The 26,825-nt window shown below is 37.0% G+C and overlaps 1 protein-coding gene across 1 annotated transcript in view; it reads left to right on the plus strand.

Annotated features, from left to right (window-relative positions):
* The window catches only part of LOC108048084, a 63,525-nt gene that overhangs the window by 12,151 nt on the left and 24,549 nt on the right, over window positions 1–26,825 (plus strand). Inside the window, exons 2-3 of the mRNA XM_044456721.1 lie at window positions 9,501–9,582; window positions 22,976–23,729. Of these exons, the coding sequence (XP_044312656.1) occupies window positions 23,595–23,729 (135 nt within the window). The 5' untranslated portion in view covers window positions 9,501–9,582; window positions 22,976–23,594. The remainder of the gene's footprint in view (window positions 1–9,500; window positions 9,583–22,975; window positions 23,730–26,825) is intronic.

Below are 26,825 nucleotides of genomic sequence, written 5' to 3' on the forward strand. Positions count from 1 at the left end.
CCTAGGCAAAAATCTGCCAAACAATTGTTATCTGCCAGAGACAATTGCCTTGCCGCCTTTGTCTTTTTGCAAATTCAGGGTGAGGCCGCCAGCGAAATGTTGGCCAAAGTGTGGGGTACTTTTCTGCAATGATTTGCCATTATTTTTGTGATAGTTAAAAATAGTATTTGCATATTGAGAAAAGTAATGAATGGAATTGTAACTCTGACTGGTTATACAAAACAATGAATTATATCAATTCCAGAGGTTTGTCTCCTATCCACTATTCACTGTAAAAACTATTTATAAGCCTTACAATTCATTTTTGAAAACCTTTCTAAAGCAAACAAATTGTATCTCAAAGCAAATATATATATAACACTATTTACTTACTTAAAAAAAGCAAAGATCGACCATTTGCCTTAAGGCCTTTAAGCATATTTTAGAGACAGCAAATAAATGTGTTTCCGCTACTTCAAAATAGTTTCTCTTCCTCAATATTTAATACCCTCATCTCCGATTGAAGGTGAACGGCAAAGAAAATAAACCAAGATAAAATATAATTTATAAATTATGAATTGTGCACAAATTGCAATTAAGGTCAAGTTTGAGTTGTCAGCTGCTGCTGCTTGACCAGCTTGGAGTGGAAATCCCCTCATCAAAGTTCCCAAATGAAATAACAAAAACGGAAACAGATTAATTTCGAGCAATTTAGCCACGTAATTAAGAAGCGAGATGATGACGATGCTGTAAGATTACGTTTTGCAGCGCCAGCAAATGATTCTCGATTCTGCAACTTCCACTTCCCCACAAAATCTGCAACTGAGTTGCGAGCTCATAAATTTTGCGGTTTGTTTGGGCCTTGGCCATAACGGTATACGTATAGTAAGTATGAGAGTGCAACATGCTGCGATTTTGCGGCGCTTGCTGTTTTGGATTTCGGTCTCTTATTTTTGCCAACTCAATGTTTGTGAATGAAATATTTGAATCGGCAGTGGCAAACGTTATAAATTCGACAGTTTATGTAAACGATGTTCTCGGGCTAAATGCGGTAAATCATGCGGCACGAAAATTAAATTTTTATTTTACGATTATTAAAAATCTTGGGTTCTCAAGAATTTTAAGAAACAGTCACGCTGCGTAAGAATTTATTGAAAGCTTTAAAGGAATTTTTCAAAAAAGCTTAATAAGCTAAAAATAATACTATTAAATAAATAAATATTAATTAATAGTTTTACCCACTTTGACTTGGTAATTAAATTAATCTAACTTCTTCCCAGAACCTCTTTAAAATACATTCGCCAGAAATTTGACACTAATTAACCATCTCGAATATTAATCAAATCCGGCAATAGAATTTCTAGTAATTACCATGCGATACCCGTATCTAAAGTGTAAATTTCTTGCATAATTTCCATGGAAATTATAGACCAAACACAAATTCATTTTCTACTATCGCTTACACTTCTTCGTTGCTTGTTTTGCTCACTTTCGCTGGTAAGAAAAACGAGCAAAACAAACGAAATAAATAAGACGGCAATAAAAGCGATAAAATAAAGATAAAAAATGTAAAAAACAGAGAAACGCTTAGGGGGCCAAGTACTGGACTTCGAATCCCCTTGTCGCCCGCCCCCTTTAACTCGGCCACGCCCACGCAACGTTTTGGCGATTTCATCTAAATGCGCATAAATTTGTGGCCTGCACTGTGGTGTTTGTGTGTGGTTTCTGCCAAGTAAGACGTCTGCGGTGCCCACTGTCCATGTGGGTGGTCGACGGTGGAAAATTGGAGAAAAGAGAATTTGCATCTTTCTCTCCGGTTTGCAAGTGTGTAGATCTTTCTACACGGAGAAAAACTTTTAGATTTTTAAAAGACTTTTTCAGTTGATTAATTTCAATAGTCTAGTTTCGTTCAAAACTATTTAATCAAAAGTTATAATATATTACATTCATGATCAACCAAAATAAAGAATCAAATTTCATTCTTCAATTGAACTTAAAGTTAAAGTAATTCTTAATTCCATCAAAGTACGATTATTCATTTGGTTTATTAATTTAGTTTTATTTTACTAACTATGCACTATAATCGAAAAAGTAATAATTGTATTAATATTTTATTAAAGTAGTCCTTGAATTTTCTATGTCAACATATTATTTTTAGTTTATGCAAAAATTCCCATATTTGCAGTAAATAAAACTCAATTTAAAATGACTTTGGTTTTATTTGATTAGAAAAAGATATTTCTGACATAAAGTGTACATTTTATTCATCATCATAAAAACAACTAACACTAAATTTTGTTTAATGGGCAGAAGATAAGCGTTTTTTTTGCTGTGCATCTGTGTGTTTGACATCGATTTCTAAAACAAGAAAATTTGCATTTAATTGGGCAAGTTTGCTCAATACAAGCGGGGGATGTGCGGCGCGATGAGGTGCGACAAAGTGTATTTATTCTGCTTTGAAGTTAAAACCCCTGACCAGAGGAAAACCCCTTTTCCTTTGAGCCTGGGAAAAACGCAGCAGATGAGATTTGGCTGACATCAATCAGCCGGAGATCTTTGCATTTTGTCTGTTTTTCTTTTGGGGGCCGGGGTTTGTTTGTTATTTTATCTGCGACACGATGACGTTTTCAAAAAACGAAAAACAAAAAAAAAAAGCCGATGAGTGAAAGTACATTTTCGTATGTTGCGCTGCAGTTGTTGTCATTTCATTTCATTTCTTTTGGCCGGGCCGTAATGTGTGTAAGGTTTGCAACCGTCGACAGACGACTTCTCATGGCTGTTTGTCTCTTCGGCTTTTGATTGTCTGGCGATAGCCAATTGAGATTTTCATTTGTCAGTCAAAACAGCCACGGCGAAACAAAGCCGAAAGACGAGACGCGTCTGTCAATGACACAGAAAGAGAGTTTAAATCTTCGAAGCCTGAGCATGATATGTACTTGTTACCGGGCTCTGTTGTTGCTATTGCACTGGGTCTGATTAGACTTTTGTTGATGTTCGAGCATCAGCGTTTCACTTTCGCTCATGCCGGGGTCTCGTTTTTCATCTGCGTCATCGAGAGATTTCCAATTCTCCAATCGGGGGGCACGTGCTCATCCACTTGGGTGAAGACAGTCTGCGGTAGAATGCCAGAAATGGTTGGTCAAGGGCCTGATTACGAGATAATTTTCAGCCGGAAGTGCACTTGCGCCATGTGCATGCATCACTCCCGCTGAGAATTTGGTTAAAATGCTTTGGTACCTAGTGGTTTTTGGATATGCCAGACTAAAAGGAATTTCAAAATTAACAATACTTGTTGATTATAAGCAGACATTACCAACCACAGCGCTTGTAAGTTAAATGTAAGGCATTAACTTCAAATAGATTTTCTTGATATGAGATAATCTTCTTTTATGATCAAATGGTTTTAAAAAACTGTATTTAAAAAAGCACTTAAAACCTAAAAACCTCACGGTGTTATTATTTTCACAACTGTTAGTTAATTTATAAACTAATGGTATTCATTTCAGAAAATGGTCTTGATAAGAATAAGTACGCAATATATAACAATGTATTTGTAGGCAATCTTTTTCTGGTTGTGTTCCTTTAAGCCGAGATAAAACTTAATTAATATATAAATAAGTTTAATGATAAGAGATAATTTTTTAAATGTTATATTATTGCCATTAAAATACCAATAGTAATGGATATCAATTAGCTGTTAAAGCCACCTAAAGAGTTCTTGCCACTTTAATAACCCTTTGTCATTGGATAGTTTTTCTCTTTTGCCCAAGAGTGGTCAAGCTCCGATGAACTCTTGCTATGAAACAGTGACCTCAGTAAATTCGTTTTTAATGATTCCGAAACTTGTCCTTCAAAATTAATTACGCCCTTTACTTTACCACGAGTATATAGTGTATCTTGCCCAAGTGAACTTCACTTGGAATGTTTGAACTTTACACTCCGCACATAAATCTTAGCTAGGCTCAGCTGAACCGGCTAATTACGCTGGCAATCTTTTAATTATGGTCAAACAATTTCGGAAAATGAAACAAAAGCGACCCACAAAAAATTTGTTAGTCTTTTCCACAGTTTTCTACCACTCATTACCAACGATTCTTGTCACTAATCACAATGTTGAATGTTGAAGAACAAAATTAAAAAGAGACACAAATGCTAAAAAAAACATCAACAAATGTAACTGGGTCAAGTTGTTGTTGCCGCTGCTGCCGTCAAAAAATACAAAATAATTGTGGAAAATCTCAAGATCTTTTTATCTGCGGTTTTATTTTGTTGTCTCTCGGTTTTGTTTGCTTTCGTACGTTTAATGCGCTGGCGGTTGGCCGGATCGACGAACTGGGGAACTGGGCCGAGTTTCAATTAAGTTTTCAGCCTGGAGCCAAGCTCACGCCCCCAGCAATGGGTCTCTAGAGACTATATTTTCCTAACCCATCGCACACCTTACGCACTCGAGAAGCGCGGAGAAAGGCTTGAGAACTATGAGAGTGCCCAATTTAGGTGTATTAGGCAATTAGGGGTAATCAGCCTCTCTGGTAATTACCTTTTCAAAATTATTCTAATGAATTCAGGGAGGTGTTTCCGCTTTTGGTTATGATGATTGATAAATCCTGTCTTATATTAGCTTGTCGTTTGGCTGATTCTGTACCTCAATTACAAATAGTATTTTACAATAGCAACAATAGAATTTTAAAATTACATTTATTCTTAAAGCCTAACAATGTAACTGAGAAATAAAAAAATAAAATAAAATAAAATATTAAAAAAACACTTTCATCCATAAAGCACTTCCAAATCATTCAATGTATACATATATATATTAAAATATTTAAAATTGTTTATCAGCTGTTTTTAAGTATTAACATTTTTATCTTGTCTTATAGATTGAATCAACTATAGATAGTTTGTTTAGAGATAGGGAAATTACATCTCAAATCCATCGAAAGGTGATACCGACCCCCACTTCCTTCCCCCTTGTAATTACCAGCCGCCAAAATAATCGAGGAAAATGGGGAAAGGTGACTTCGTGCGATTTTCGCGACTGACATCCCAAGCGGTCTATTGTCCAACTGGACGGGAGTCAATAAAAATTATTTCGCGAAAGTTGTCGCACAATATGGCCGTGCAGTGTGTTTACTTCATTTTCATTAAGTTGTATTTTTAAGTTTTATTTTCTCCGACTTTTTATTAGATTGTAATGTTTAGTGCTGCCGTTGCTGCAGTGCCGCGAGTTGCCAGTCGCCACATTTCGCGGCCATAATTCAACTAATTAAATGCACATGAAAAATTCAGCACTCGAAAAGGCAAACTTGACAAATGGTACCAAGTTTTGAGCAGCGGGGAGGGGCTGCGAAATGCCAAGCCAAAAACTTAGGATGAAACTCACTGAGAAATGTTTCAATTTGAAATGCACGACGAATTACTGAATTTTTCAACAGGTGAAAGAGTTTGGAGATTGGAAATAGTTTGAATTAGTCATGGAAAAAATGAACTGCCGATAGTTGGGAGTTCACATAGGCCACGTTATGTAATATTTATGTATCTTTAATTATAAATTATTTTTTCATGATTAACTTTTTATATTTCTTGACAACAACTATGAAAAAATCACCCCAAGTGTCACTTAATTGTCTCGAGAAATCACTATAGGCAACTTTCAACTTGAATTTCTTTTAACTGCGGGCCAAGATTGCCCAAATATTTATAGCCTTACTTAATCCCCAACCAATTACCCGATTATTGTTAAATCTCTGGATCTTTGCTGGGCCACTTAATGGAATTAACCAGATTAGCCATGGCTTGGATCATATGTTTTCGATGCTTGTTAATGGCGGCCAAAGCCGTCGATTCGAGAAATGATTTTCCCAATCAATTAGCTCTGACCTCCAGCTGCCCTTCGGACCTGCACTCGCCGCGGGAGGTTTTCCTTTTCCCTTTCTTTCTCCCCCGAACTCATTGATCATTGGCTATCGATTGGCCGCGATCGCCGACACGATATTGCCCTAGGTTTTTGGCTACCGTTCCGACTGGCCACTACCAAAGATCCAAAACAAAACGAAATAAAAAACCCAAACAAAACCCAAAACAACTCAGCTAACACCAGGCAACTTACAACTTGGGCGCAACTTTCACTAATTTTCAATGCGAGCAAACTTGATTGGTAAATTGCGGCAGCAGGACGCACTTCGTTTAATATTTCTCACCCATTCTCAGTCCCACCTGAATTTGATTTCCACCTCGCCCAATGCCCAATCAATTGGACACTTTTCCACTTTATTTTCCACACTAATTGGAATGGACACGCGGGATTTCAGCATTCTTCCCGTTTGGTGGGTCCAATTTTAATACTCTTTATGGGGGTTAATTGAAAACTATTTAAATTAATATTTTAAACTAAGTAATCTATTAAATAAATTACATTCCTTTCCATTTTAAATTAAAATGTGTACTTAATAATTAATTAAACTGTTTATAAAATAGGCATTTAAATGTTATACAATTTTTCATAAGCTTATGTTACCTGGAAATTAGTAGTTGATTTGTTTTTGTTGTAAAATAATAAGAAATTTGAACTCCAAAAAATGTATAATGTCATAGGGTAATTTATTCTCAATTTGTTGTACAAATATTCATGTTTATTAAATTTATATATCTTTTTCTGAACAAATAACTGAAACACAAGTAATTTCAAACCTGTATACAGCAATTTTTTTAATAAGAACAAAAAAATAACCTTTTATAAAACACAAAACCCCTTTGAGAAAGAATGGGTAATTAAAATTTTGCATATACTGAAAACTTGGACTTCCAACTTCCTTTCTTGACTTCCGAGCACTCACAATTTTATCGCTTTATTATGACACGCAAATGGCAAAATTAGTAAAAACATTTGAAAAGGGGGAGCTGGGATTGGTCGGCTGCTGCTATAATTATAATATAAAATGCGCCCATAATAGACTTGTTTTTCGCCCCTGGCCAATTTGCAATGTTGGCCAAATCCTTTGGCGTTTTATTTTCATTTAATTACTGCTAGTGCCGCCATCGTAGCTGCTGCTGCATTAATTGGCTTGTTTTGCTTAATAATGATTATTGGTTTTTATGACTCTTTGATTATGCGATGATGCATCGAAAAAAGCAAGTCGGCGAGGTAGGTTCGCTCCAAGCGGGAAAGTCTCGGCAGCGGCATCATTTTTTTTATATTTTTTCCACCGGCTCTTTGGCAAGGTGTTGAGCATTTTGTTGGAGTTGATGGCCTGTCAGTCAGTCAGGCAACTCAACTGCCGGACAGACATTGTCGGTCTGTTTTAAAACGCCGGACCGTTTCTATATCTGCTTATGCTGGTAGAGGTGCTGCTGCTGTCTTAATTATGTAATGTGCGCTTTTGAAGACAATTTAAATGGCCGCCAGTTGTGGAAAACAAACACGAACTTCGGTGGCCCAGAAATGCCAGGAATACGAGGAAAAGCCATGCTTAAGTCGACTGTTCCGATGCTCTTGGGGGTGTTTACAAGCGGACAATATTAACTTATTGGATTGGTTTTAAATATTAACTGGGTTAAATTATGAACAGGTCGTTTATGAATCTTATTAAATTGATAGTTACCAAACTTATGGTTTAAAATGGGTACAAAAATTTAATGTTTAATTTAAAAAAAAAATATATATGTTTTTAACGGCTTGGACTGTAGATGTTTTAATATTACAAAAAATTAAACGGAGTATTCTGGGTATGTAAATCATACATGGTATGAGGGTTTTCAAAAAAAATAAATTCTTAGCTTTTATATAAATGAATATGTCAAAATAAGGAGGAAAAATTGATTCTAAGACATTTGCTTATGTTTTCATTAAAAAAATTATAAATCTGTATTTTATTTTAAAATGAAAATCATCAGATTTTTAATGAAAAATGTGATGTAGGTTGTCAGAAATCTTTACTCCTTCCTTAATATTTAGTAAAGAATAGAACGGATAATAATATTGTATGGACCGTGAGTCTCGCTATACCTTGCCCTAAAATTGAGGGTATTCCGCATAATTATATGCACTTGATCGGCGGAGAGCGTGTGAGCGAGATGGAGCGGACAAATGTGCAACTGAAGTGGACAGCCAAGTGACGCAATGCAGACTCATCGATGGAGCTGGAAAAACCGTTGCAGCGGCCCAACCTGCCAGTTGCTCCTGGTTGAAGCTCTTGACCCCGTTTAACGCGGCATGGCCGCAAATGAAAAGCCAAAAAACCAAAAAACCGAAAAAGGCCAAATCTCGAAACGCTTCAGAAACTCTAGACGCCCCCGAAACTTGCATTGCATTTTAATTGCTCTGTGATTAAGCGGCAATTACATAAAATTAAAAACAAACGTTGATTTCGAACTAAATGATTACGGCAGAGGCAGTCCAAAAATAAAAGAAGACTAGAGCAAAAGAAGAAAGTAAAAAGTAAAAAGAGCGAAGAAAGCTGGAGAAGAAACGCAAAAAAAAACGATTAGTTACATTCGCTCAACAAAATGTTGGATAATTGCTTATAATTATGATAATTCAACTAAATACCTGCGCGGGCGGTTGCATCAGCCCAATTTGCACCACTAACCCACCGAGCAACCACCGCACCACATTAGCACGCAACTTGCTCCACACTTGGCTGGTTAATTTATGTCATGATTCCGCACATAAATTCCAAAGGAATTTTCCTATAAATTACAGGGGCTTTTCCCTGTCGCCCTGCGTTTTGCTCTTTTAGTGTGTGTTTTTAGTTAGCAAAGATGTCAGCGATTTCGTTTTCTTTTTTTTTTTTTTTATTTCAGCTTCTTCGGTTGTGTGTTTTTCTTATTTTTTTCTAATTTTCCTGCAACATCATTACGAAATGAGTATTTTTTCTTTGGTCTTGTTTTTCTTTCTCCCCGTTGCACATGGGATTTTCCCCAGCTCCCCCCGTGGCAAATCGGGGAGCCAAAGATCCCAGTGACATTTCCCCATGCAAGGAGGCCTCTTGAAAAAAATACTTTTTGGCATGCGCTGACACGAAGAAAACATTAAACATTCCTTCGGTCTGAGATGAAATTGTGAGGGGCGGAGGGGCAAAAGGTGGGCCACCGCCGGGCTGCATCAATAAATTTAGCTCATAACGCTGAGTGACAGTAATGTGTCATCAGCGGGTGGAAATAGTTTCTAACGAAGTGGGAGTTTTTGTTTTGTGGGCGTGTATTTCCATCGAATGAGAAATGAGTTTTTCTTGCCGCAGAGGTGGCGGATCCATTTGATCTGATTTACACGGACTTTACGATGCATATATAGCGGCTAACCGCGCAGATTCATTCGGAGTAAATATTTATTAAGGCGGAGGTGTCAATCAATTGGTTAAGTCTTGTGGCTTAATAAACAATTTTTAACTTCAAAATAAAATCTAAATTATTATATCTAAATTAGGGAACATTTTTTTTTAATATTTTGAAACGATTCTAACTAAGATCAATATTTTTAGAACAATTCTAGTATTATTTAAACATTTAAAATTCTTTTTTTTCAGATTGCAAATTACAAATGTTGTTAAATTTACCCAAGATATTTGCTATTTACAAAATAAAGGAGATACCTACATAAATCTAACTGTAAGTATGAAATTATTTAGGAATTAACAGTTTGAGTTGGATTTTCTCTCTGCTTTTTCCGTATATTCTTTAAGTTATTTGGATATCATATCTTAAAGATAAATATTATTGAAACTTAAAGATATTGAAAAATCCTGAGTGTTTTTTTTATTTTAATAGCTATCATAAATATGCCTCGCTTTCTTGATATACTGCTTTTCAATATATTATATAATAACCAATCCCCAACCATTCTTAAGCAAATTTCAAGTACATTTTTCAGATACTTAAATAAATGATTTTTAATTTCGTCTTTTTATAGTCGTAACTTAGGATCTCCCTGGTTCACTTGTCAGAGCTGTCCGCCAACTAATGAAATCATCAACCTGTGGCCACACAATCCATCAAATTTAAGTCCAGAAAGAGACAGGGGCCAAAGTGTTAAACAATTTTCCGCACACACAAAACGCAGTCCCCAGTCGAGATGCAAATGAAGTTTTCGACTTATGCCGAGTCTCGTTTTTGAAGTTTTTCGTTAGCAGCCGCCTGAGAGTATGGGTTTCGCTCGTGTGCATAATTTAAAATAATGACGGCACATGAAACTTAATGCGTCTGCCCCGAAAGAGATCGATCAGGTGGCAGGTTGTGCCGCAGGTGGATCAAATTGAACCCAAAGCTTTGGCCGATGATGCTTGATGGCTGGCTGATGGTCACAAAAAGAAAACAAGCAAACACGCATCTTTTTGGTCACGCATCAAAGGTGTAACAGGTGTCACTCTCACTTTTTCGGCGTGAAATGTGCTCCCCCGGTGTTAGCCTACATACATAACAAATAGCTAACCTAACGAACGGCCAAAAACACACGCAATTATCGCATCCTTGCCGTATCTGTGATTTGTGATCTGTGATCGCTGATCGCTACTCTGCCACTGTCTCCTTCTTTTTTATGCATTTTTGTCACTTTCCTTTTGCAATGCAAATTTCTCGTGCCGACTATTAATTGCTAATGGCAGTCGACAACCAAAAAACAAAAATAGTAAAGGAGAAATAACCGTTAAGACCAACGCCAAGAAAAAACCAGCCATAAAAATCGTCAACCAAATGCGGCAACCTGGCTTTAATGCCCCTCATCGCCTCCTGTCACCTGAATTTTCATCCAGCTACCCACGATCGCTGCTCATTTACAGTAGGCAGCTACTGCGGCTTATATGCAGATTTTGAGAAAAGTTTCTCTGGTGGAAAATATCGTCTGGGCCTGCAAATCCTGTTTTAGGATTTTTATTAGCCAAGGCATTATGCGCGGCTGAATTTATGAATATTTATGGTCCTTAAAATTTAATGCGTTGATCGCTAATCACACAAATGACTTTTTGTGCTTATAAAGACATTCAAATGGATTTGACACAATTTTTAATTGTATTGCTTAAGTTCGTTCAAAAGAGAATGTTTGTGTTCTTTTTTGTTAGCGTTTTGAAGATATAAATTATTTAAGTTTTATCCAAAATTAATCTACAGTGAATATTTCTGTTAATTTTATCCATTTTTTATTGAATGTTTTTTATGACCAAACTTTCGAATTAGACCTAGGTATTTTTTCTCAATCCTAATAAAAGGACTTCGTTCGGCACTTATCTATTTAAAATTAAAAAAAAAAAGTGAATTAATTTCAATTAAATCGGGTATTAAACAAATTAAAATGCTTATAAATCTGTTTATTGTTCCCCTAATTTTCAATAGCTTACTCAAAAATGTTCAACGAATTCCTCTACCGTAAATGATACGCCATCTGAAGTGGGGTCCAAACACCTTGGCAATTTGGTCCTGGGGCAACCAAAATAAAACTTTCTTTGCATAGCCTGGCTGTCCCCCCTTCTGACTTTATTCCACCAACCCTAGTGTGGCTATAACTCCCTCTTTTCGGGCTTATCGACGATCTTTAGACGTTGGCACGTTTCGTTCATTGCCTTGGCTTTAGTTGTTGTTACTGTTGTTGTTGCTGTTGACGTGTTGCCAAATGGCCATATTCAAGCTTTTATTGTGGCTCGTATTAGATTGCCATGGCCAATGCATAAATCTGTTATTGAACGCGAGCCCGAATTGGAATCGGAATCCGATCAAGAGCGTTTCCAAGAAAGCCAGTGGAAGGCCAAGAGAGAGATATTTGGCCGGAGGCAAGCGATTCGTTTATATCCATTCTTAATCACAAATATGTAGAATAATTTGAATAGGAATTTGAATTTATTCAAGGGTCTCTAAAACCTTTTTTTTGCATTTAAAAAAGAGTAACATCGGTTCTTACATACTTAAAAATATTTATTGGGTATATTTTTATTCATGCCTAAATTTTCCTAATATTTCTGATGGCTTATTATGATACAATTTTAAAAAGAATATAATTTTGTTAAAAGTCCCACAAATATAGTAATCCATTGTCAATCATTAGTTGCTCTCTCTGTAATATATTTCGACCATTTAACAAGATTCTTATAAAGTAAGAACCATCACAAAAAGCCGACTAATGGAGATTGCCCACCAAAGTCTAGTGTATGTGCTAAAATGTACTCACTTACATATTTTATATTCGCTTAGCTAAAAGTGGAAAGTTTTAGCCTGCGGTGAGTCACTAAGCTTCAATAAGACACGGTCCAGCGCTTAAAAGTCAACAGCATAAATTCAGGCATGAAAGCGATCTCCTATCGCTGTTCTCCCTCTCGTTCTAATAAGCCAAACAATAAATCATCATCGGGGCTTATATTTTTAGCAGATTTCTTTGCCAAAACTCTGCTGACTCACGATCCCCAAAGAGCTCCAGGGCCCAGGTCCATATGTACCTTAGGTTCCCATTCCCAGAGTGGAACGGCGCTTCGCTTTGAGACTTCTCCGCGTCCCATTCTCCCCGTATTTCTTGGCTTTCCTGTTGTTCTTCTCAAAACTAACAAATTCTGGCATGGTCCAAAAAAAAAGGGGGAGGGGGGTGGCAAGTCTAAAAAACTGGCTTGGGCACATTGCTGGACATCACGCAAGAAGGAACCGAATCGCTGCAGAATCGGTGGCATCGGAATCGGAGGAAGGAGAAAGTCTCCACGAAGGGCGTCCAGGAATCTCCAAATCTGATTCCAAGTGCACTCAGAAAAAAGTATCTAAAAATGTTATTGGTGCTCGATTCCATAGCAAAAGAGAAATTATGTATAATTAAAATACAAATATTTTACATTCCCTTATAATGATTGATAAAATGTTTAGACATTCATTACATTATGAATTTATTTTACCAACCTAATCAAGACTTAATTTAAGATTCTTTTCACCTAGAAAAAGTTCCAACCTAAGATCTATTTTGTATATTTCACAATTGTATATTAGAAGTCTCGGAGCCAAAGAATAAACTATATTTTTGAAGTGTGCCCTTCGGCCAGCTGCCAAGCATCCAAGACACACGAAATTCGGTTTTTCAAGTAGCCCAACAACGAAATTTGTTATATGACTTACATTAGTGGGTGCATGCTGTTGCCTCCCCATCTCCCCTTTAACCCCCTTTCTACCCGATTTTGCGTTTTTTATTTCGCCAGCATTGTTTGGCAAACGGGCAGCCACATTTGCAGCAGCAGAATTGACATTTCCTTTTACAACATCCAACAAGCTCTGCAAAATGAAAACGATAAATCAGCAACAACAGCGGCGAGCGTTCCATGTGATTGTCACGCTTGAAGGACTTTTCTCGTGGAAAGCGCCAACAAAAACTTAAAACAAAAATCACAACAAAGGCGAAAATGAATTTGTTGCTTTTCTTGTTGGCCACTGCTGTTAACAGCATTTGTTGCAGTTGCTTTTTATGAACTAGGTTACTATGTTTGTTGAGTAATTGAGTTTGGTTTTTTCGCACACACGAATGTGTCCATTGTTGTTTGTTTTTATTGTCGATTAGGAAGCTGCCACACATGCAACTCAGTCTTTTTTTTTCTTGGCAGGAAGTAAGATTTGGGGGCGGTGGGGGTTTTGTTGGATATCTGTGAGTTACGCTGCCAAATAGCTTCAACCTTATAAGTCAATATCCTTTACGGAAATAATTTATTTCATTTGTTTTTAGTTTAATTAGGCGATTATATAAATATGCGCATTATACAAAGATAATGAACGTACATTTGCCAGCAAAGTCAACATCACGTATGCGCAATCTTTTTTTTTTATCCAAATTGCGGACACCAAACCTGAATTAGTTAGTAATGTTATATTTAAATAAACAAATTAGCTTTATTAAATGTTAAATTATTTCCTCTCCATTTTAAGCTATGCATTTTATGTGTTCATTTAGATTATAAATTATTATATTCGCTTAATAGCATATTAGTCTTTATGTAAATCCAGTTTGCAAGATGCTGGAAAAGATATATGTATGTATATTTATTACTAAACCTAATTTTGAAACTAACTAAAATAAATCAATAGCTTAACCCGTCGTATGCTTCCTAGTCCACTTTGCACATCGTTTTATTTTTATATTTTCGTTATTTCCACTCCTTGCAGCCTTCTCTTCAGTCACGTTCCAGCTTCTCGTTTTATTCGTCACTATCCCCGACCCCTCCGCTCTCTTTCACTGTCTGTTTTGTGATCTAATTACTGTATTTGCTGTCCGTTTTGACTGCTGCCTCCTGCTCTTTCCGGCCACCCCCTCGCCTTTGAAAAGCCTGTTTAAATTCGTCGTGCTCTGCTACTTACTCCTTCCCTCTCCATCACCTTTTGCTCCTCATCATCATCATCATCCTAACTAACCAGCTCCTGTCTATTGCTCTCTTTTGGGTTTTGTGTATCAATTTGGCGCATTTGCTTTTAGTTTGAAATGAACACAAAATCATTGATTACGAGTTTACACTCTAGTGACGAAAGTTCCTTTCTTAAAAATACCACTTAAGTATTAAACGAATCAAAAAAAGAATTCACTATTTGTTCTAAGCTCTTCTTAGAGACATTTTACTCCCCTACGGGTTTTGTTATAAAAAATCTCTTCTATCCAAATACTTTATTATTATAATATAATATATAACAAAATTGTATACGTCTGAACAAAGTTATGAAGCAACTATAAGTTCAAAGTTTCGACAAAATTGATAATCGAAATTTTTTTATTTATTTTGTTGACTATTGAGAGATTTGCTGTAAATTTTGTCACTAGTTGGACTATTTTTTTTACAGCGATTCCTTTGAACGTGCACCACTTTGACTTTTGGAGATGCCCACTGATACCCTTTTCAGTAGGCTGTCGGATGATATTTGATTATGACATCATTTGGAATTTTAGGACTTGACATTTCTGTTTGCAAAGAGAACAGGCCGCACGGAATACATTATTATCTGGGGAACTCTCTCCTATCTCTGTGGCTTCCATTTAACGAATTTCCGTGACTGGATTATAAAAATATTGGAATCCATAAGGAAACCGATTCCGATGGTGATGACGATGCATGCATCAATTTTCACTTTCCACGATACAAGATACCTAAATACTTACTTATATAAGTGGTGTAGGTTGGCCCAGTCGAAAAAGAAATCCTTGTACGTGAGGTTTGTCTTCGAGGTCACGTGGGAAACATCAGCAACGTCTTTACTGCCAGAAATTTCACCTCAGCTGCTGTAAGCCAAAGATTGAGATCCCAAGCAAAACAAAAATAATACACAATTATGAGGTAAACAACAAAAATAAGTTTATATAAAACTCCGGGGAATACCTCTTCGAATTAAGTATTATTTATTAATTATTATTCAAACAGTGTAAGCCAATCTTTGCGATCTTTTGTTTCGTACTGCGTGGATTTTGCAATTCGAGATGAAAGTTTGTCGCATGCATTACAGAGATTACATCACAGGCAGTGAAAGAGATGGATATATGCAAAAAGAAAGAGAGGGAAGTGGACTTTGAGGGGGAGTTACCTTCCCAACTGAGGCAGTCAGTCATTCAGTCAGTTCAGTTGGTCAAACATATTTACATAAAGCTAAATATAGACACGGACAAATGTACAAACAGGACGAACAAACTTTCGGCACTAGAGCAGGATAGAAAATTAAACGAGGGAGCGAAAGAGACGGACCTAGAAAAAACCCCGACTTAGATGGACAGCCAGTCAAATGGTCTTGTTAATTTCCATTTTTCTATGCAAATTCCAACTTCCTCGACTCACTACGAAAATGGCAATAAATGCAGCGGGCTACAGAAAAAAAATACAAAATTTGAGTTGCCATAAAAATTGAAATCCAAAATGTGGCAACAGAATGGGGCGGGGGGCGATGGGACAGTGGGCGTCTGTTAGGCAACCTCTGTGGGGGCATGGAAAATGGGGAAAATGGAAAATATGCCACAGACACATGACACACAGACGCAGACGGAGAAAAGTCAACGTGCAAAAATAACAAACAACTGTCAAATGTCTGACAAACGAGACAAGGAAAAAGACAAAACTTGCACACAACCACCGGCAGCAATAAAAACACGAGGAAGACTGAATTGTGGCCCAGGATTAATGGGAAGCCAACCGAAACCAAAACGCCGATCAAATTGCATTAACACACAGAGAGTGGCGGCATCAAATATCAGTCAAAAGACAGTGTTTAATTATATGGAAACTTTAGAGAATTCAATATCTCGCAGTGTTTATTAACATGCTTTAATAAATAATTATGGTAAAATAGTAACAAGAGCATCTCAACAAATATTAAATATAAAGATTAAATAAATCAAATATATGTTTGTAAATACTGTTGACCTTTAAAGTAAAATTAAACATTTAAGTAAATGAAAATCCATTAAAAATTATATTCATATTAATACATTGCATTATTAATTTAATAAAAAAATATATTTAAGATTCCAAGCTTACAAAAATTTAAAAACCAGTTAAACCTCAAATTATTGCAACACCTTTTAATGAAAGACTTTGATAAACGCTTCCCGTAAACGCTGTCAGGAGCCTTTACATCGGTTTTGATATTCCCAGCAGCGAGCAAATAAATAAATCCAACCATTATCACTTTACGCCGGGTGTTAAGCAATTTCAGTTGATTTTATTACTTTTTTTCCGCTATTCCTTTCTGTTTTATTTGCTGGCTGTGTTGGTTTCTGTGTGTTTGCTTTCACGCGGCAAACTTAAACCCAAACTGAAGCTCCAACCAGGCAGAGCAATCAATGTGAATGCTCCAGCGGCATTGGGTGAGCAATATGGTGAAGGGGGGAGGGGGAGAGGGAAAACAGAAGCGGCAAGTATGCAGACGCAGACTGGCGAAAGAATGCTGAAATTGAAGATGCGCTGCACTGGATGCTTGCATAACGAATCTCTGTTGTGTGTGTTGACTGCTTATTGTATTGTCGCTTCTGCTGCTTCTTTCGCTGACGGTGGTGTTATCAATGGTTATTGTTAGCGGCTTCTGTTGACAATTGGAGACCAAAATCAGGAATATTAGCTTGGTCTTCAAATTGGGAAACAGGAAAATATTATTTGTTTCGGATTTCTTACTGATGATACAAAGAAAAAACAGATTTTACAAATTAATAATTACCGAATTTGCCAAATACTTTTAGTAACTTAAACAAACTTAAACCAAATTAAAGTTACCAAATTACAAGACTTTTGTAGCAACGATAAAAGATTTATTTATTTGAGTCAATTAACCTTTTTATTTTCTTTTCTTTGTTGGTTTCATAAATTTAATTATAAAATCAATATATTAATGTAATATATTAAATCGTAAACAAATTTTCCCTGGGAATAACTTTTCATTTTAAATACATCTGTTCATCAACGCAATTAGATGTTCATGCTGTTAAAAAAAATCATTAAAATTTATGGCTAATCAAAAAAATCAATATAAAAACAGTATTTTCTTTTCAAACTATTTTTTAATTTTTAATAGTAATCCACCAAAAAAATGTAATAAATTATGTTCATTAGGTAATGGATATAACAAGGTATCAGTTTCGTTTGTATTACAAATTTCAATCAACAGAGTTTTATTGATACTAAATCCTAAGCTTTAAGTGTTCACGTATTTTGTGTTAACAAAAATAGTGCCTAGAAAGAGCATTACGAGTGCCGACACCTTAAAATTCCTGGGCTTATTGCATCGTCTGCCGCAATGTCTCCGCCTGGCAGACATTTTCTCCGGCTCCGACTCCGTCTCCATTTCCCATCTCCGCCTGCAATCTGCATCTTCCGTCGTGGTCTGGACCACCGTTCCACGTCTATGAGATGCCATCCCGAGAGGAGCACATGGGCATGTCATTTCTTGGCTTCGTCGAGCATCTTTGGCATTTCTCAAATTTGCTTTTGTGTTTGGATTGGTATTTCCCCACAATCCCAACTCCAGTTTGTGTTCCTCATTTTACTTTTTGCTGCAGATTTATAATTATTCATTGGTGCTTTCAGTCTTCATCAGTTGAAATGCAAATAAAATTCACATCACGTATACGAGCGGTGGGCTCAATGAGAATGGTCATATAATTATGTCTGATTAGGGAAAAGAAATCTAATAATGCGGTAGGAAAAGCTTTAAATTACTGAAATATTTTCGGAGTTAGCCGAGGGGCGGAATAATTTTTTATTTAAGAGTTAAGTTTTTTTAATTTTTAATTAATTTTTGAATAATAAAAAATATTATTCTGTAACGTCAAAGCATAGTGAGAATCTATAAAGATCGATTGAAGAAGAAAACTTTTCTTTTTCCTGATCCATACATTTAAGTTTTTCTTCACCATTTTATTTTTATTTTGGTGTAAGCAATTAATTTGTTATTACGTATACGCATAGTAAACAAACTGAGAACACTCAAATAAGTGTGTCTGATTGGTGTAAAAAACCTTATTAGGCGGTCGAGAAAGCAAACATTATTCAAACGGTTTAAGTTATTTCGCTCATTTTTCCTCTCCACAAATGCAGCTCATTATTTGGGTAAAAACGCGCCTGTCAAAATTGAATAGGGAAAAGCCTGGTTGCCAAAGAAAAGATATAAACCAGGCAAGGAGAAAAGAAAGAAACACAATGGCAGTTGGTCTATTAGCAGAGCGCTGGCGAGGCGAGCTGCCGCCGCATAATGAAAGCGAAAATTTAAATTTTTGATACAATTTGCAATTTTTCCGCGCCACTTTTCCTCCTCCCACTTCATTCCCAGCTCTACTCCATCATTCAGCGATCTTGCAGTTGCCCGTTTTCAGTTGCCAGTTGGCAGTTTTTTCAGTTTTCTCAGTTTTCTGCCTCAGTTTTCAGTTTCCAGTTGCCCACAAGCGGCGCAACAGTCGACAAGTCGACAAAGAAAACAATTCATCATGTTGTACATGGAGGAACCTTTTGGTTTTCCTCGAAGTCGGAGCCCCGGCTTCAATTTATGCGGCGCTTAAATCGATTGCTTTGCCACATTGCGGCAATTGGATCGACTCCTCATTTCCCTCCAGAAACCCCGCTAACTGCGCAAAGTCGTTGTCGTTGAACCGTAAAACTGAAATATGAAGCGGTACGGGGGGGGTTTTTGGGTGATGCTTTGCGGGTGGATCGGATCGAGTGCCAAGAGCCTGGCATCGCGTTGAGTGACCACGGACCACGAACCGCGGAACAGGCTCTTGCTTCATTAAGCTATTCATCCATCCATCCATTCATCCATCCATCCATCCATGCAGTCAGCCAGCGATCCCCAGTTCGATCCACTCGATGCGATCGTGTTGTTTTATTTCGCTCTTAAATTTGCGCTAACTAGATGTCGCAATTGAAAGTAAGCTGTCAAATATTATCGACGGAGGTGTAGGTGTGGGTGAGCGGCAGCGTAAAGCCTCATTATAATGAAGAAAAGGATTCCAATCGATCCGTTTGGTGATGACGGTTCAGAGTGGTTAAAATGTTGCATGAATCCAATTAAAGACAAAAATAAATCTTAAAAGAACGAATATTTAGATCGGAATCATGAATCTTAAAGAAATGTTTGTAAACTAAAATTCGACATAAAAAAATGTTTTGGAAAATGTTTTAAATAATTTCAAAGAAAATTAAACAATATTCTATTTAAATCTTCCTTCAATTCTTTCTTAAATGATTAAACATAAGAGAGTAACCGACTAATATAAAACATTCTTAAACCTGCCCGTTCTCAGTAGTAATCTCAGAAATGTGTTAACATTTAGTTAAAACCCGAAGTTTTGTGGTATAACCTTGACAAAAATAAAGATCTGGCATTTAACATTTTAGGTTTTCGATTTGCCAATGTCAACGGACTTGAAAGACGATAATTCAGCACGAGTTGCTCTAAACATATATTTGATTGCGTCAGAATTGGTAAATAAAACTTTCATTTAGCCGGAAATCAAAGTTCAAGTTTACTTCTAGCTGGTCATTTCATAATTCGAAATATATTTGTTTTCGCACAATTCTAATAACATAATGAAGCTCTTCAATTGAAGTTCAGGGCTAAACGTCAAGGACTTGTTGGATTGTTTTGAGCATTCGCAAAACGTCTCTTGACCAAAAAGCCTCTCCAAATCTAACTTCAACGTGGTTATGTGCAAATTTAATTACTGAATCAGAGCCGAAGCCTTCAAAGTATAAGTAATGCCCGCGGCTAGACAAAAAAAACGAAAACCAGAAAAGAAAGGTTGTCCGATGATTTGAATACCCTTGTCAACTTTTTTGCCAAAACATTCCACTTTTAGGTGACAGGTATATTTTTGTTGGCTGTTAAATTCTTTAAGTCTGCAATTTACTTTAGAAACAAGAAAGGAAAGCTAACTTCGGGCGGAGCCGAAGTTGAAATACCTTTGCAGAATATTCTTCAAATTATATTCTCCAAAATTATTCATATGATGCATTCTTAAAACTCATAAAAAATCCCAACTTCCCAACTTTAAAAACACCAAAGTTATGGCATTTCCAATCGTTCAGTTATGTATATGGCAGCTATAGAATATAGTCGGCCGATCCTTATGAAATTTGATATGTCGGATTGATTGGGCAAAAATAAAACCCATAGAAAATCCCAACTTCCTAACTTAACAAACACTAAAGCTATGGCATTTCCGATCAATCAGTTATATGGCAGCTATAAGATATAGTCGGCCGATCCTTATGAAATTTGGTAGGTCGGATTAATTGGCCAAATATAAAACCCATAGAAAATCCCAACTTCCTAACTTTACAAACACCAAAGTTATGGCATTTCCGATCAATCAGTTATATAGCAGCTATAGGATATAGTCGGCCGATCCTTATGAAATTTGGTACGTCGGATTGATTGGCCAAATATAATACCCATAGAGAGTCCCAACTTCCTAACTTAACAAACAGCAGAGTTATGGCATTTCCGATCAATCAGTTATATGGCAGCTATAGGATATAGTCGGCCGATCCCGGCCGTTCCGACTTATATACTGCGTGCAAAGGAAAGAGGGGTGTGCAAAGTTTCAATTCGATATCTTCAAAACTGAGAGACTAGTTCGCGTAGAAACAGACAGACGGACAGACGGACAGACAGACGGACAGACGGACAGACGGACATGGCTATATCAACTCAGGAGGTGATCCTGATCAAGAATATATATACTTTATAGGGTCGGAGATGTCTCCTTCACTGCGTTGCACACTTTTGACCAAAATTATAATACCCTCTGCAAGGGTATAAAAACCAAAGCTGACATATTTCTCTGGGTGGTTAAAATAAAGAGCCTGGGGCAAAGACTTCAGAACATGATAAATTTGTCGGATTTCTTAGGAGGGCATGCTGCGACTGCTGGGTATAATTGTTAATAATAATTTATGCTAATTTTTTTAGCACCTTTTGAGCTCGGCCAGCGTTTCACCAATTCATAATGTTTGTGATTTGTAAGACAAACAAAAGACGGTAAACGAAGCCAAGAGCTGCTGGCGAATTCTCATTTTTGGGAATGTGGCCAGAAGAAACTTGTTTTCTAACAAAGGCCGACGCTTAATGGGTCGACAAATACAAGCCGCAATAAATAAATAATAAAAAGAAAATGCCCAAAAGGGAGGGGGTTACACACTTGATCTGTGTGGCTGGGAATCGTGAAGGTAGAGTCGTATATATGTGGGCGATGATCTCACCATTTAATTGGCCCCAAAACTAACGAATCTCGCTTTTGGCCCTGTCTTCCCCTAAACTTTCTTGTTATGGATGTGGCGCGCGCTCTGACCGAATTCGGAAGATGAATGGTGCCACAAATCTGGCTACGGGTGGTGGAAATTAAAATAAATCTCGCTCGACCGCCGCCTTATCGCGTAATATCGTTGAATCGTAATTGTTTATGCAAATTCCGTTTGTCTGACGCACAGAAAAAGACAGTCAAGCTAATGCATTTCCACTTAATGCATTTGGACAGCGCGGAAAGCTAACGAATTTGCATTAGAATTGTGATTGACAGTCGGCGCACATGACGTATACGCAATTATGGATGTGACTATTCTGACATTTCCTAGATTTCACATGGGCTCGGGCTCCATTTCTGATTATATGTGTTCCGTAGGGCTCTAGAGGTGAACTATGGAATTGAGAACGACTTTTTGGACAAATGACTTTACATCAGACCAAATAAAATCACTGCTAGATGGTTTTTAATTAACCCATTTTTAGTCATTTGCACATCCGGCAATTGGGGCAGGAAATGACTTCCAAGCGCCAGCCACGACTGAAAGGCACATCAAAAATTCAAAAGTAACTCGTCGTCAATGCAAAAACAAATGCCAAAAAAATTAGTATACAGTGGGGTCTTAAAAGATGGCTTATTTTTAAATTTATATTTTATGGTTTTTTGGTGACGCAACATACTGATTTGATGTGTCTATATTATGGACATGTTTAAACTACTGGTAAAAACTTGTCGGTTTAAGGGGATATTTTCTTTAATTAAAAACAGATTGCAATTTGAAGGAATCGTTTAGCTTAACATGAATATATAATTATGGAAGTTAGTTAAACAACCATTCATAAATTACTAATTTTTTTTATAACAAGCATTGTAGTATACAAATGTAAAAACTAAATATCCCACATTTATTGATTTGGGTTATAAAATTTAGATGGAAAATAACCAAATTAAGTTTGATAATGATTTTTGTCAATAAAAAACTTTTTAAAATATGGAACTATAGATTCTGTAAATCGGAATTTAAGTCTTGGAAGTCCCACTGTCGGCTAAAAACAAATGCCAAACACGGCTTACAGTTAACGATAATGATACGACTTATGATGATGTGATGATGTTATTAGGAGCAGAGCCCGTTTGTCTCTCAGACAGAGCGACGACAAGATTGCGATCTCAGCAGCCTAACTCCAGTTTACGAATTCTGTATTTTTTCTCATTTTTTTTTGGCTACACCTAATTGATTTAATAATCAAGGTTTTAAAGCGGCTTCTCCGATTTTTTGTATCGTTTCAGGTCTCCAAAAAGGTTGGCGAGTGGAGACTGCGCGCTCACCGCGAATGCCGCTCTCCCCAGAGAGAGCGGGTGGCAGAGCGATTTGGAGAGCACGATTTCGTGGCGCCGCGACTTCAGTTTGGATTCGTCACTCGGTCGGTTCGGTTCGCTTTTCGCATTCAATCGCTCGCCAGCGGGAGTGAGTACTCACTGAGTACTGAACGAGTACTGAGTACTACTGAGTGAGTTAGTGCGCAGGCGTCGCGTTGTTCGAGATGCTGGGATAATAATGTTGATGTGAAAAGTTCATTCCCCAAAAAGCCACAAAAGTCCGGTCTGAATAGTGTGCAAAAAATAAAATGTAGCCAGGTCGAAAGCAAAACAAAAAGAAAAAAGAGATAAAACTCTGCAAATACGGGTTTTGTTCTTATCGCGCTCCTCTCGGTTTTGTATTTTTTGTAGTTCTTGCTGCCCCAAGTGCTTGACCATTAAAAGAACCTTTTACGTACACACACATACACACAGTGCCAGATCCTTAAGCCTCAACTTGGCGTTATTTTTAGACGGTTAACAAAAAATCTGGGAAAGCCAGGCAACTAAGAAACCAACTGAGAAACCCGCCAGCAAAAAGGCAACAGAAATGGGCACCAAGTCACCCGGTGGTCCACAGCGCTGCCGTCTGATCTTGCAGCGCTGCCTGGCCATTCAGCTGACCAAGCCCGGCCACACGCCCGAGGACTTTTGGATGTACGACTCGGGATATATGATATTTCAGGTGAGTTTCGATTGGTGCACGGCGAGAAATACCGTGTAAGGAGACTACGCAAAAGTACTTTCTTACTTTACAATGAAAGTGCGGTACAATGAAAAAGCTAAAGGTCAATTTTAAAGTCTTCTTGGGTTTTTTCAGAAGGCACATACCAAGAAAAATATTTTTTAATGTAGTGTAAAAATTATTAATAGTAAAAATACCTGGAAAGTGATATAAGAATTCAAGCTCGCGAGATTTTTAAAGCCATTATATTTTACATTAATATAAAAGTAAACCGTTTTCCAGTTGTAAGCATTATATAAATTTAAAGATGTGTAGTGGAACTCAAACAACTTCGACAAGATTTTAATTGGCGAATAAACAAATTATTTTATTTTTGGAAGTTTGGAAAGACTAGTTATGCTGATTACCAACCAAAATGTATTGTTTTGGTTAAAAAAACAATAAGAACTTATAAGCACGACTGGTTATGTTATACATAACTTAATATAATAATATTGGAATGGTATTATTTATAATCAGTTAGTTCTTTGGTTGAACTAAATTCTTAACTGAGAAGCATTGATATTTTTCCGAGTGTGGCCCCCGCGTTGCTTTCAGCTTCTTCTGCTTTTAATGTGCAAGGAACTGGTTTGCGAACTGGTTGTCCAGTTTGAACTGCAAAAAGTGCGTGAGGCTGAGCGAGGGAGAGGGCGATAGCAGGCCAGAAAGAGACAGGCGACGGAGGTGACGATGGACTGAAACTCCCGCTCAAGGTCGCTGGGTTGGGGTTTGGGTGGCGTTTTCCTTTATTCGCGACCACTTCCCATGAAAATAAATGGCCCGGAACGAACCGAGGGAACAAATCCCCCTAAGAGGTTACCGGGTTCCGTTTTAAAGGCGTCATATAGACTAGACCCAGACTACACACAAAAATTGCACTTGCAACAACCATATTGCACTTGCAACATTTGCCATTTTCGTGTCTCTTTCTTTATTACCCCCGCCTTTGTTATTGATGACTTTCGACAAGAAGCCAAAGTCTCCGAAAGTTTTTGGCCAGAAAGCAGTTGTGGCCCCTAGATAATGCCCAAAATACATATAAATAACTTATGAGTTCATGGAACCCTTAGGCAGCCGATCGAAGTTGTTTGGTTCGTTAGTTTCTCGGTGATATTTCAACTGGCTTGGCAAAGGCTGAAAAAGAATTTAAATTTTAAATTAATTTTTACTGTCCTTTTGTTGTTGCTGATGCTTCCGACGTTTTTGAGCTTTTTCGGTTGCTGATTTTTATTGTTGTTCTTTCCATTGTTTATTGCACAAATTGCCACCCGAGATGACGTCATTCTAGCCTGACAAGTTCAAGTTTGAAGTGTTAATTGATGTGGTGCCACATGATAAGCTTAAAATTGGGAAAATTTGAATAGTTTGGCTAATGGTTAGCTTTGAATTCCATTATGCACGTAGCACGTTTAATATTTTGAGAACTTCAAAACTGGTATTCAAACTGCTAAAATTATTTAAAGTTATGACTAATTATTAAAAATAGCTAAAACGATTTATTTTGTTGTACATTAATTTCTAGAGCATTTATTTCCCAAGTACAAATTAATTGATACTAAAACTACCAGTGTGAATAAGAAATTCTTAAAGCTCATTTATGGTCATTTATGCAATTAGTTAATGATTGTTGAATTGATTTTCTTAGGACAAATTCAAAAGAGATATCTCAAATCCATTATTATTGCATAAAACGACATAAACTGCAATATGAAAAATATTCGTAACATATTTGACATTCCAATGTTTACATTTCTTCAGTTAAACTTTCAGAGATACATACATATGAAATTAGGTGCAATATTTATGTTTTAACATGTAACTTGCCTAATACACCCATTTCAAATTTCCCTTAGCGCCGTATAATAATATAAAGTCGTTAAAGATCTATTTATACCCGTTACTCGTAGAGTAAAAGGGTATATTGTATTCGTGCAAAAGTATGTAACAGCTAGAAGGAAGCGTTTCCGACCCTATAAAGTATATATATTCTTGATCAGGGTCACTAGCCGAGTCGATATAGCCATGTCCGTCTGTCCGTCTGTCTGTCCGTCTGTCTGTCCGTCTGTCTGTCCGTCTGTCTGTCCGTCTGTCTGTCCGTCCGTATGAACGCTGAGATCTCGGAAACTATAAAGCTAGAAGATTGGCATTTTGCATGCAGATTCTAGGAGTTCCTACGCGCGCAAGTTTGTTTCAAAAGGTGCCACGCCCCTTTAACGCCCACAATCGCTAATATACGATTTTAAAAATTTAAATATTTCGGAAAAGTAAAAATTCAGTTTTATTGTGTTTATCAATACCTATCGAAATGTAGAAGAAATTTTTCAAATCGGACCATTCGTTAAAAAGTTATGCGTGATCAAGTTTCTATCTCCATCTCCTCGCCTCCTTTACCTGAGTAACGGGTTCTGATAGTCGGGCCCTTAGCGTTCTTTTGTTTTAGTTTCTGCCGAGACAATGTCCACCAGCACCTCTCTGTGAATCACTTAATTTACTCACAATGCAGGCTAATTTCAATTTAATTGCTGGACTGCCAAAAAGTGTGAAACATGAAAAGGCCGAGCCGCTGTAATTTTTTGTTGTATATCTTTGTCAAGCTCAATTTCAGTTGTTCTCGTTTCTGTTGTTTTATGCTGTTTTGTCTCTTTTTTGCACTACCTTTTCAGTTTGCATTTTGCATACTAAAAAGTGTCGCATAAACATTCCCTTGAGTTGACTGCTTCGAATTTTTTTTGTATATGTGTATATGGAAGGCACAACATAACAATCGCTGGGCATTCATTTGTGAGTTTTTCGAATGAGCTCGAGCTAGGCTAATTAATATTACGTGCTTCTGCTCAGTCTGTAAAGTTGACCAGATAAGAACCAATGCAACGCGTGCCCTGAATAGAACTATGAACTATATATGAGACACACATGATGATTTAGGGGCCACAAGCATTTAGGGCAGAGCCGGAAAAAAGTGCGTGAATTGATGGAAAAACGCAGAGAACTTGAATGGGGAAATGTTAAATGATGAATGGGAAGCCCAAAGAATTCCACTCGAGTAACGATAATGCA

The sequence above is a fragment of the Drosophila rhopaloa genome, unplaced genomic scaffold, assembly GCF_018152115.1.
Source record: "Drosophila rhopaloa isolate 14029-0021.01 unplaced genomic scaffold, ASM1815211v1 contig_150, whole genome shotgun sequence".
Lineage (NCBI taxonomy): Eukaryota > Metazoa > Arthropoda > Insecta > Diptera > Drosophilidae > Drosophila > Drosophila rhopaloa.